Source organism: Lethenteron reissneri, chromosome 25 (assembly GCF_015708825.2).
Source record: "Lethenteron reissneri isolate LAM-NWPU_2019-01 chromosome 25, ASM1570882v1, whole genome shotgun sequence".
Classification (NCBI taxonomy): Eukaryota; Metazoa; Chordata; class Hyperoartia; order Petromyzontiformes; family Petromyzontidae; genus Lethenteron; species Lethenteron reissneri.
In genome coordinates this window covers 12,237,364-12,250,183 of record NC_083803.1, presented here as the reverse complement: position 1 = coordinate 12,250,183, position 12,820 = coordinate 12,237,364, and the positions used below count along the sequence as shown (strand labels likewise).

The 12,820-nt window shown below is 47.2% G+C and overlaps 1 protein-coding gene across 1 annotated transcript in view; it reads left to right on the top strand.

The window, feature by feature from the left end:
- The window catches only part of LOC133347247 (ALK tyrosine kinase receptor-like), a 186,772-nt gene extending 174,664 nt beyond the window's left edge, over positions 1–12,108 (top strand). Inside the window, exons 22-25 of the mRNA XM_061559357.1 lie at positions 4,109–4,210; positions 6,698–6,832; positions 8,509–8,599; positions 9,339–12,108. Coding sequence (XP_061415341.1) covers positions 4,109–4,210; positions 6,698–6,832; positions 8,509–8,599; positions 9,339–10,127 — 1,117 coding nt within the window. The 3' untranslated portion in view covers positions 10,128–12,108. The remainder of the gene's footprint in view (positions 1–4,108; positions 4,211–6,697; positions 6,833–8,508; positions 8,600–9,338) is intronic.
- The last annotated feature ends 712 nt before the right edge of the window (positions 12,109–12,820 follow it).

The window sequence follows — 12,820 nt, the reverse complement described above, 5'->3', positions numbered from 1 at the left end:
CTGACAATTGCCAAACACATTCCTGCGGAGGGAGCTGGTAGGAACGTCGGGTTGCTCGGTCAATGGCCTGCAGGGTCAACGGCGGCGTGGTGTATTCCGCAAATATGGCCGACTGTGAGGGCGGGCACAAGCCGGCGTGAGTAGGTTAAACGTTGAGTTTTATAAGGTCACCACGGGGTGACCAGCCCCTCCCCGCCCAGCCCCACCCCTCCCACCCCCCACCCAGCCCCTCCCTCCCCACCCAGCCCCTCCCTGCACGACGGATGGATGGACACAAGAATCCCCTGTGGGCTGGTGTAACCAGGAGGTTCCTACCAGTATAAGGATGACATTGGTATACAACTGTCGTAGTGTTCATCTGTTGCTGTAAGCAAACATGCCATGATACTCAGTGCGTTTGAGCTGGTCATAACAAAGTTGTGTATAAAATATACATGATATAGTGATGTCTTCTTTGATGTACTAAGCATGGTCAAATTCCTGCTATATTTTCCTATTGACGACAACGTTTTGTGCTGTGTGCGTGTATATACACACACCAGTGGCGGCTCCTGCAAAATCTCTCAGGGAGGGCAAATGTCTGGATGATTGATAAGGATAAGGTCCACCCATGCAATGAATAAATTAACAGCTTAAGCATGTAAAGGCAACTTCACTTCTTTAATATTAATGAAAAATAAAGTGACTCTTACAATACATCTTGTTTGTTTATATACTCACTATTAAAACAAACCACTCAAGTTTATTTTATTAAAGATTCCACTAGGTAGCGATAAATTATATTGTTGGATGAAACGTGCTTACGTATGATGACGTTAGCACGTATGATGACGTAAGCACGTTAGGGCGAGCCCTCCCGGAAGCCATAGAGAATGCATTGCAGCGCCCCCGTTCGAAAAAAAACATCTTTGAATGTAAGTCTATGGTGCCACTCGGGGCGATTCTCAGCCGTAGTGAAATCGCCCCAAAAGAGGCGGTACTCCACAGAACGTGACATGACGCTGATTGGACTATATCCAGAGGCTGACAGTGACGGCTAGCGTGACTCTGTGGTTGAATGACATTGGTGGTGCGTCGCCCAATCGCCCTAATGAAGAAACCGCCCCTGACACACACACACATCGATAACAATTGTTCCCAGCCTGTACAATGTGTGTTCTCTGGCTGCTGAATTGCTTCTCCAGCTAGACAAAGTGCAATTGTTTGGTTAATGTGCCAAAGGAGAAGGGCTTGTGACCAATACGGAACTGCTGTGATTGATCAGCATCATCAACAAAAACTGACAAGGTGCTGCGTTTATTTGATTAGACTATTGATCAATCAGGTCAATCGACAGTTACTCTGATTGAATGGCTGTTATAAACTGGCCTTTAAAACTGCTTCTGAGAGCTGCACAAACCGACTCAAGGCAGCGGAAAGTAATTCTGTTTGGTGAATGACGGTGGTTGCGTGAGTCAATGATGCGATTTGAGATTGTAGTAATAAGGACAGAATTTCGTTAGTATTTGAATCGTTGTTATTTATACAACGCCATTCATGCATAATGCATTTCAAAACACTGCCGAATTTGTAACGGACGCAATTTCTTGCACGGATGCGCAGGAAACCACAGACGAGTGGAGGGAAGGCAGCTAGAACTAACGCGAGCAATTGCCCAAGATCTGTAGTCCTATATTGGCATGTTGGGCAACGAATGAGTGTTCATACATTAAGTTCATCATCCCCCCCCCCCCCCAGTGATTTGATCAATTGTCCATCGTTTCTCATTGTTGCCGGGAGATCGACCCAGACCAGCAACCTCTGGATTGTAAATCCAGCGTACGAATCATTAGACCAAGGCAGCATCCCTCTGCACGTTAGTACGTCGGAATATCCACCACCGACTTGGAGCCGCCAAAGGAGATGAGCAATGGCCCCAGTGTTAATTTGAGTGAGGAGACACAGGACTCACTTAACTTGATTTTATTTATTGATTTTATATCCTGGGAATACGACTGTGACGTGGGCACAAAATATTTATGCCCTCAAGTATTACCGCGGGGCCTTTCGGTGACAAATGTTTCGCATACAGTAGCCTTCATTAACGCCTCGCAAAAGATTACCAAGCCTCAGTGGCATCACACGCCCCTAAACTGGAACCGACGCCGCAATGCAAATGAGCAATATGAAATAGAACAAGGCTTTGCTGGTAATGAAACTGACATTACTGCAAATTGTGTGGAGGCCAACTTGCATAGCACGCAGAGGACAACTCAGCTCTGCCTGTCTCACCCCACGGGGCATTCGAATACAACAGCCGTGGCTCACAGGCACTGCGGTTGGGTGCCGAGAGCCAAAGGGACGAAGAGACGCTCAGGGGGGTAGGGACCCAGAGTTGAAGCCTGGCTGTACATCAGCAGCACCGCTGTAGATTTCTATCATGAAAAACCTTACGGTGGAAATATATCTTCTTGGTTCTTTCGGTAAAGTCACGTAGAATGGAAATAATAAAAGAATAAAAATAAAACATAATAAAATAATTCGCACGACGTTTCGGCCACAACGCAAGCAGCCGTCCTCAGGTGGAGAGCAGGTCTGTCGAGAAGACAGGTCTGTCGAGAAGACAGGTCTGCTCTCCACCTGAGGACGGCTGCTTGCGTTGTGGCCGAAACGTCGTGAGAATTATTTTATTATGTTTTATTGTTATTATTTCTATTCTACGTGACTTTACCGAAAGAACCAAGAAGATGAATCCCTGCAGTCACGAAAGCTTTAAATCGGTGGAAATATACTCGAGAATAGTGGCACCACTCGTGGCCCCGCAAGCTCGTGGGAAGTGGTCCGTGGAACTGTTGCAGACACAGCGCTATGATTTGTGGGTATTTTTTGTTACAGCCCATTGCGCAACTATTTCGATGCTGATCATGATTCAGCAGCACGGCGGGCTATTGAGTGAATCTGCCGATTGCTGGAATTTGGTGCTGGTGAATAGTTTTCATTTTGAGAAATACATTATTTGTGCGTGGTGGTCCGCAAAAATATTTCGAAGATCGCCAGTGTGATCCACGGGTGCGGAAATGTTGGAACCAATGCGTTAGAGTATCACAGATGCACAAGAATCGTCCTCCAAAACCATGACTAGATTATCACCATCGGTAATGAACGGCTGAGCTTCAATTTCATACAAGGCTCGCTGCATTCGCATGTCGCTTTTGTCAGTGTTAAATGTAATTTAGTTGCCAAGGGAATTTCTGTGACGGAAAGGTCATGCGTTTTTGAATGTAGCACCAAGACTGCAGTGTCCGTTAAATAGTTTCCAAGTACTGCTCACAATCTTTAAGATAAATTGGAAATCGTACCAGAACTCACGACTTCTTTCGTATGACCTCTTGCTGATTAACATGCTCAGTAGAACAAAAGTACCACGAGTCCGACTCACAATGTGTATATACCAGAGGTGTGGACTCGAGTCATGTGACTTGGACTCGAGTCAGACTCGAGTCATGAATTTGATGACTTCAGACTCGACTTGGACTTGCATAACAATGACTTTGTCCCACCTCTGGTATATACACTTTATGGGAAGACAGCAGTGGTCATCCTATAGATAGACATGGTGACCAGGCTACAATAAAACAAAACAAATATAAACTTGTGGAATAAAGAACACTTTCTGCTCAAATGCAGACCTTGTATTGTGGTCTAAAAACCAGGTCACCTGGAAAGTCCCCCCAAATCTCGTCTCATCTCAGAAGCATAATGTTCATATGGGAAACCAGGTTGTTACGGGCTTCTGCGAGACTACATTGTGGACAGCAGAGGGCAGTGCAGAAAAAAAATCCATTGTAATATTGAATGATCCCACATCTATGCTCTTCATATTCACCAACCCACACAAATCAGTATGGCGAAGCATGTTCAAGTAACCACCCGCCCCACTGCTTGCGAGGCATGGGAAGTTCCTTGTCCAGGTCGTGGATTGACAAAGTGCTGTGCATGAGGGCTGTACAGGTACACTTCCGTACATGAGATACTGAAGGGGGATCGTGGTGGTGGTCGTGGTGGGGGGAAAGCTGATGTGCACACATCCCTTGAACGCTTCCTCCTCCTATGGTGTGTGTGGGCACAGAGCCAGCTACTACCGCAAGGGTGGTCGTGCCATGCTGCCAGTTAAGTGGATGCCCCCGGAGGCCTTTCTGGAGGGCATCTTCACATCCAAGACAGATACATGGTGAGTGAGCAAATACTGACATGGGCGGGTGGCTTGTTGGATTTGATGGTTAGACGGCTGGCAGCTCTGAAATCTTCGACTTAAATTCGATCTCCAGCAAACCATGATTAAATCGGATTTTCAAGGGCTGTGAGCTGGTTTCACGTCATGTACCAGTGATTGTATAATTTTTTTAAACCTCGTGACACTACGTTCAGTTTTTCACTTATTTTGACATTCTTGTACGGAGTGCTAAACATTTGGCTCGATTTCCACGCAACGAAAACTCTTCACTGGTCAAGTATATACGGATGGGTGTGGAAAAGAGTCCCATTGGAGTTACTTCGAGGAGTAGTTTTACGTGACATGCGCTGGTAGCTGTTTCCTGGCACGATATGGTATTGCACTGCTTGGCGTGAGAATTCCTTGCTGGAAGCTCTTCATCCCATCGCGTGATGCAGGTACACTTGTGGACATATGTAAATACATATTATCAAGAAAACAACAACAAAATATGACCACAGGTCACATTTTGTTGGTCTGAAAATGTTTTGAGATAATCTGAGGGCTGCTTTTTTACAGTTGAATAAATCCTAAATCAGGGTCATATGACACTTTCAAATTAGCGCTATGGTCAAGCATCAGTTTGAAAGAAATTGACGTATGACATGCCAGTGGTTGTGTTTACGATAAAAAAAATTGGGTCTGCTGTCAAGCATCTTGTTCACCTCCCAGGGATTATTAGGGCATCACACCGACAAAAACAAAGAGTATATGTCAAGAAAATGTTGATACATTGTGCGTACGTGTGTCTCCACGTTTGTACACGCGATCGTTTGTGTGATTGTCTATGCGTGCCGCTGCATGTGTGTTTGTGCTCAAGATGCTCATGTGAGCCTTTTCCCATCATTGCGCGTGTTTGTGTGCTCAGCTGTGTGTTTGTATTGGATTTTTCCTGTGCACTTGTACACGCCCGTTTTTTTTTACGCGCACGTTTGTCTGCGTGTGTCTTTGTGATCCCAGCGACTGGGGTTCAGTTACCAGCTGTAGACAGTCAATCAGTGGCGAGTGCCGTCACAACCTGTTGTCGGTCCCCATTACGTGAGCTCAGTCTCACAAAGATACCTGGCCTCCTGATATAGAAGCACTGGGCCAGACTTGGAGCTGCTCGTTATCGACACCTGCGTTTACGGTCTACAAGGCAAGATTGGGGAATCTTTGTGAATTGGAAACGCTATTGCAATTGTTAACATAATGCGCCACAATCCTGCCGCTACTCGGTTTCAATTCGAGGGTCAGAAAGTTGACCTTGACTTGCTGTTGCCGATGCCACCCGTTTATGCACTCAGCTGGGATTTGACTAAATAGCAGTGCGGTAGAGTGGTGCCGCAATTTGTTCATGCGCTGCGTTATGAACTCGGTGACCGGAGTCCGATTCCCGGTTACGACTAATACCAGCGGCGAGTGATATCTGAAAAAGTCTTGGTCCACCCCCCACACCAACTCGGACTGATCAGCGTGGGGAAGTACGGTCAAACAACCCCCATGAAAGGCATGGCATGAGGAGGCCTTAGTCCCGCAGTTGATTGACAAAGGTGCTGTGAATATGCATTTTTTTGTCTCAACAGTGTATGGACGTACTCCACGTGCTGCTGTAAAGTTCACTTCGAGCAATGTTGGATGGAAACACAGCAAATCCAATATTTTTCCAAATTAGCCAGAGAACAGTATTAAACGTGTCTTCTCCAACACACCGATCATATTGCACAACGCAAAAGATGGAATATTTGTCATTTCAGTGTTGGTTAAGTGTTAACAGACATTTGTACGTGTAAGCATTTTGTTTGCAGACCATCGTTAAAATGTTTTTACGTCAGCTATACAGGAAAGCATTACGGAGACGCAATACTGTTTCAGGAAGGGTCCTATACATTGGGTCTTTAAGTGTTTGCACGTGGGAGCAAAACAATAGCGCTGAAGAAAACCCATGAGTATGTAGGGGGATAACACTCGAAAGGCCTACACAGTTAGGATCACAAAACCATTTGCTGGTCCACCATCTCCTGGCTATCTTGCAGCCGTGCGGGTTTGGGAGATTTAGAGCACATGTTGAATCTGGCTTTGTCTGTGTCATTCGCCGACGACCAAATGACCCAGAATTTCACCCGACCTCGTCATCAGCCAAGTCGGGGGTTGAGCCTGGGTTGTGCGCGGATTGGTGGCCGCTTTGCAGATAATATTCTTATTGGCTGCACGGCTACGTGGTGTCCGGAAAAAAGGTCCACGCAGAAAAATCCATTGCGGTACTGTTGTACCGTTTCGTTCTCACATCTATGCTCCCCACTGGCACCAACCCAAGCCGGCCACAGTGTGACGATGTTCGGTCAAGTAACCCCCACACCCCACACTGTAGGGGAGACGCCCACGTCCAGAGCTGGATCGACAAAGGGCTCTCACGTGCGCTCTGTACGTGTCACTCACGGCTGCCTCCCAACGTTGGTTGTCTAGGTCGTTTGGGGTGTTGCTGTGGGAGATCTTCTCCCTGGGCTACATGCCCTACCCGAGCAAGAGCAACCAGGAGGTGATGGAGTTCGTCACAAGCGGTGGCCGCATGGACCCACCAAAGAACTGCCCCGTGCCCGTGTGCGTACCATGCTGGAACGTTTATGTGGATGCCTTTAGATACCACTGCATTGACAAAGTGACCTTTAGGATATCCAAAATGTTGTTGATAATTAGTTTTTTCATAGAGCGTCGTCCTTTACGTCGGGCGGTTTATTTCCACATGGTGGAAAGGGCCCTCCCAGTGGCAGCTGTCCTTGTATGGCACAGGGTGGGCATTTGTCTGCCAGTAGGAGGCGATGATTGCTACGCGTACTTCAAATTGAGTAATGTGAGTAATTTTCGAATTTGGTAAACTTGGACGACACCGACAACACAACAGGCTAGCTTGTTTAAAATGTGCGTGGATCTTTAACGACAAGAAGGATTGAAGCGGATGCTGAATTTATTACAATTAATGTAGATGCAGTGATAACCATGATGGCCTGCCAGAGATCGAACTGTGAACCTCTGGACAAACGGTGAACACGCCATTGCTGGGCCATGTTACTGCCCCATGCATCGAGACAATGTATCTTAACTCTTCCACTGAGCAATGCGGCGGTGATGCAGGAGTTCCAAATTGTGTGCAAGCGGAATCCATATGGTGTCGTCATTCCCCCCAAACTCTATCGAATGGATTTCCAAACTCGATATAGTTATGAACTTAGTCCTATGTTCTTCAAACGACACGTGACATACGATGTCGGTCATGCACCGTTTTTTGGCGAGTGGTGGAATTTACACACTCCTATGGAGGGGTTCCAGTTTATACTGGTAGGAACCACCTGGTTCCACCAGCTCACAAGGGATTATTGTGTCCATCCGTCGTGCATCCGAAAATGGGAGGGGTCGGGCTGGGTGGAGAGGGGAGGGTGGGGAGGGTGGGGCTGGGTGGGGAGGGTGGGGCTGGGTGGGGAGGGGCTGGTCACCCTGTGGTACCCTTATAAAACTCAACGTTTAACCTACTCACGCCGGCTTGTGCCCGCCCTCACAGTCGGCCATATTTGCGGAATACACCACCACGCCGCCGTTGACCCTGGCCATTGACCGAGCAACCCAACGTTCCTACCAGCTCCCTCTGCAGGAAAGTGTTACACTGGATGACCACTAAGTGAACCCAAAAGTGTAGGGGCTGAGCCAACTCTCAGCCACAATTTTTAAGTTGCAAGTTAAATTCCTGGTCAGGGGTTGCTTCAGTTCAAAACGGAAATAAGTACCATTTTGTAAAGTCAATAATTCTAGCGATAGACTTCGTCCCTCACGTAAAAATAAAGAATTTCCATGACAGGCCTTGGGGCTCCAGCAGAAGTATGTATTTATGTTGGACTTCTTTCGCACCGTACGTAGTCAACCGTGATCAAAAGTTAAGATATTGTTGGGCACGGAGACACTTTGATTTTTACAATTTCCATGTTCAGTGAAGTATTTGCATTAAATTTGTTTTATCCTGACATACTGACAAAAATGTACTTAAGATGTATTGAGGAAATGAAAGAAAAAACACGTTGCCAATGTGCTAGTTTCAAGCATGCACAATTATCAAACATGCCTTTATGCACTCCTGTGTGTTAAGCGTCATACTTTACGCGCACGTAGGGGCCTGATTCTGTTGACGGCCGTCCTAAAGCGACTCAAGAGGTTTCACATCCAGCTTGTTTACATGTGGGTAGGGGAATTGGTGTTGCTCTCGGTTTAAGAGGTTTCTGCTCATACAGGTACCGGATCATGACTCAGTGCTGGCAACACCGACCAGAGGACAGGCCCAACTTCTCAACCATCCTGGAGCGAATCACTTACTGTACACAGGTGCAACACTCCCACACAGTGCTCTGTGACATTGAAGTGGGAATCTAGAGGTTGACAATAATAATATATGGCTGCTCTACATTTCCACATAAACCACTTCGTTGAGCTATCATTTGTGGCCAGGTCGCTTCTGAAAAATATCTATATAGCTCAGTGGGCCTTACCATGTAAAATAAAATAGATGGTGCAATGCTCCAAGTGCAGACATTGGAAGTGCGGTCTTGATTGCACAACAGTCGTGAGATTTGTCATACACAATAATAATCAGGTTTGATGGTATCAGTAGTGTCAACAGCTCTGGTCTTCATGGTTACCTTGATCTTCTGAGGTGGCGCATTGGCTTACATGGGCTAACATCATGTCAGATTGGCTAACAATCTGAACCACCCATCATCAAAAAGAGCGCCTTACCAGTAACTAATTGGTAACCCATGACTGCACAGAAAAATAATACAAAATGTGTTTTTTTTATTCCGGCAATGAGGACTAAATAGATTTGAATGCCTTGCAATAAACACTCTTCATCAGCCATATAAGCGTCCACCACGTTGTTTTAAATAACAGATCTGTGATATTTCTAGGGGCTATTCCCTGACACAAATTCAGAATATACTTGCAAAAGCACTCCAGCATGGAAACGCACTAGTCTTGACATAATGCTGATAAATTTCACAAGAGATACATCTTGAAATTTAAAGAAAAAGTTAATAACACATCCATCTCTTGCCACCCTGAACAGGACCCGGATGTGGTGCAGACCCCACTGCCAACTGAGTACATGCCACCTCCGGATGACGAGGGCAACACTGTGATGCGTCCTCCCAACCCAGACCGGGTGCCCCCACTGCCCATGAGCGGCCCACTTGAGGCAGCACCCTTTGCTGCCCCTCCACAGCCTGCCCGGCCCAGTCCCACGCACCACCAGGCTGGCCATGATCCCAGGAACCCGGGTAACCAGCAGCAGCAGCAGCAACACCAATCTCACCAGCATTATCCACTTCAACAGCAGCAGCAACAGCAGCAGCAGCACCTCAAGAAACTGCAGCAAGCCACGGCCATCCTCTCGCACCCTGGTCAGCCAGCTCCTGGCCAGGCGAACGGCAACAACCTGTGGAACCCGACCTATGGATCTTGGATGACCCCGGCTGCCAAGGAGGCTGCTTTCAAGGCAGGAACGTTGGAGCTATCGCAGGGCCACGGTCCGCTGTCGCCTCCCTGCAACTACGCGTCAGTGGCGCCGCGTTCAGTGGCTTTTGTGCCGCCTGAGCGCGAGGACTCGGGCTTCGAGGGGGGCGCCGCCACTCCGACGGTAGCGCAACCACAGCAGCAGCAGCAGGCAGCCGAGCAAGTAGGCGGGCCGCCACAGGGTGGCAATGCAGCTGGGGTGGCAGCCGAGGATGGCTACAAGCAGGCGGGATACGCGCGGCAGGAAAAGCACCTGCCAGGCATCAGCACGGCTCGCACGGCGCCCTCCACCCGGGACTCGGGCCTCTCCCTGGGCGAGGGCTGCAGCGTGACGACGCTCTAACCAGCCGCGCCGCTGTGCTCTCAACTGAAGCTATTATGCCAGTGTACACCACAGTGCAGCTTAAGCGTGTTAAGTTTTAAATATTAACGTTACATTTGAGGTGAGGTTCTATTTTTAAGTTAATTGGTACGAGGCGAATAGAAAGCCCAGGTTAGCGATGCCTCCCAAATAGTGGTGATGTCACACTGGGCAATTACTCTAGCAGATGCTACAGAACTTCTTCTGGGGGTATCTTAATTAGGCCTCTCTTACCCAACACTAGATGGCACTTGTTGATGTTATATATATAGAATTGTTCACCACATGTCTGTCAGAGTTCATGTGCATTTACAAACGTCGCCTTTGGAGATGGACTGTAAAGATCACCAATACGCTCGACACAGGGACTTAGATTATTAGATTAATCTCGGGATTGAACCCTGGTTATTAGTGGTGCCCGATGTGTGCTCTGACAAGGGTATTAAACCCCTCCAAGCAACCTTTTCACCCCTCTGGTTATAAAAAATAAAATAGCGTAACAGTAAGTCATATATTTTTCAAAGCAGTGTTTAAAAAAAGAAGGCATCACATATAGCATATAGTTTTTCAACTTTTCTGGAGAAAAAAATACTGATACAAATTGGTACGGCTAGGCTCTTATTTTTGCTTAAATGGATAATATTATCATGTTGTGAAAACGTGCAGTGTTCTACTCTTAGGAATAGGAATATATCCTGACGCACTGAATAGAGGGAGTTGTGTTGTATTATATTCTACATAGTTTCCCAAGTATAGCCTAATGTACATTAGAAAACACGTAGCGTCTCCATTTTAACATGTGGTCGTTGATTGAACGTTGTCCTTAGTACTGAACTGTAAACATAAAAGTTAAGATAAGCTGCATGTATTGTCTGTCAAATGTACATAGATTTTAGACATGTCAACAAACCTCACTTCAAAGCATGTTCTTCCCTTTATTTAGCAATCATCAAAATAGCACCCAAACGAAACCCTTGCGGAGTTTATTGCAGCAACACAACCCCACTAAATGTCTACGTACAAATGTGGGATGCTGTTCAATGGGATAACATTTCCAGGATACAATGTGGGGCTACACGTGACAAAAGTGGTACAGTCCAAATTGAACACCACCGATAGGCAAAGTGGGACACTCCATATTAAACACCCCCCCCCCCCGTGCCAGTAATGACGACACAAGGGCTCCTGTGGGATGTTAAATCGGGACCGTTTCCCACTTACTACATTGGATGGCACACTGTTTAGAGCGCTCAGCTTGCAGTCAGTCATTTTATTGAGTCCTCTGCAAGTCTATAAAATGAGAACTGCTTTGTCGGAATTACAACGGTGGCTATTCCATCGAGAAGCTGAAATTCCTACCAATGGCTCAAGTCTGCCAATGGATGTAGGTGCTCTCCCTGTGCTCATTTCAACTTGGAGACACTTTTGTCATTTGGGAATCAAGATTGGGAATTCTCCTTGCGTTAAATCCCACTTGAAATTTTTAAACCTCCAACAATGCCGCTGATTTCCTTCTCCTCACAGCTCTAGTGTTGAAACAGACCATCCTAACAATGTAAACACTTGGCAAGGCATACAAAACACAACGCCACTAAATTGCAGAAAATCCATGTTTTGTTTCCGTGTGTCTACATAAACATCTATACCCTGTCACGAAAAACATGTCCACCTATTTACTGCGCCGCTCGCTGTTACATTTTGTTCGTGACCTGTACAAAAACAAAACACTGCTCAACATTAATTTCATGCCAAGTCTGTTGACGACGAGCCTGCTTTACTAAAAATGTAAATGCAAACTTGAACTCTGTTGCTATGGTCGACTAATGCGTTGGACTGTGCTGAAGACGAGACTCCATTGCATGCTACCTAATAAAAAAAAAACCTCTTGGCATTCACCGTTTGCTATGCACGTGTCTTCCTAGTTAAACCCCCCCGGCACAGGGTTATAAACGCGAGTATCAGGGGGCCATCCATTCAGTACGTACGCATAGAGGGGGAGGGGGGGTTAACCCAAACGCGTGCCCTTGCGTATGGGGGGGGGGGGGGGTCTATTGGCAATGTGCGTACGCATAGGAAACGGGGGGGGGGGGTGAAGCCTCGATAATAATTTGTCTACATTGGCCTTCAAATGAGTTAGTCCGGCAGTGGACTGTTTGCTTAAACACGTTAATATTATTAATCCTTGATCGTTTCTGCGTGGATAAAATATCGGCCGTTCTATATGATTCGGGGGGGGGGGGGGGGGGGTGCGTCAGGCCTACGTACGCAGATGGGGGGGGGGGTGTAAAAAGTCCGCGTGCGTACAGGGAGGGGGTGAGGGCTCAAGTTGCGACAGATTTTTGCGTTACGTCCTCAATGGATGGCCCCCAGGCGAGGTGTTAAACACACGAGGACACTTTTAAAGACAACCGTGGACTTTAAACCAGAGGTCGCAACCGGGTACCCGATACCCGGCCGGGTACGGGTAGCCGTTTGCGACCCTGGTGCGGCCGGGTACGGATAGGCCGTGAGTCACTGGTGAATAACCGTTTGTCACTCATTTCGGGTAGGGTACGGGTACGGGTAGGGAACGGGTACCCGTACCCGGCCCATTTCCGACCCTGGTGCGGCCGGGTACGGGTACGGGTAAGGAATCAAACCCCGTTTGAGACCTCTGCTTCAAACACACGCTTCGA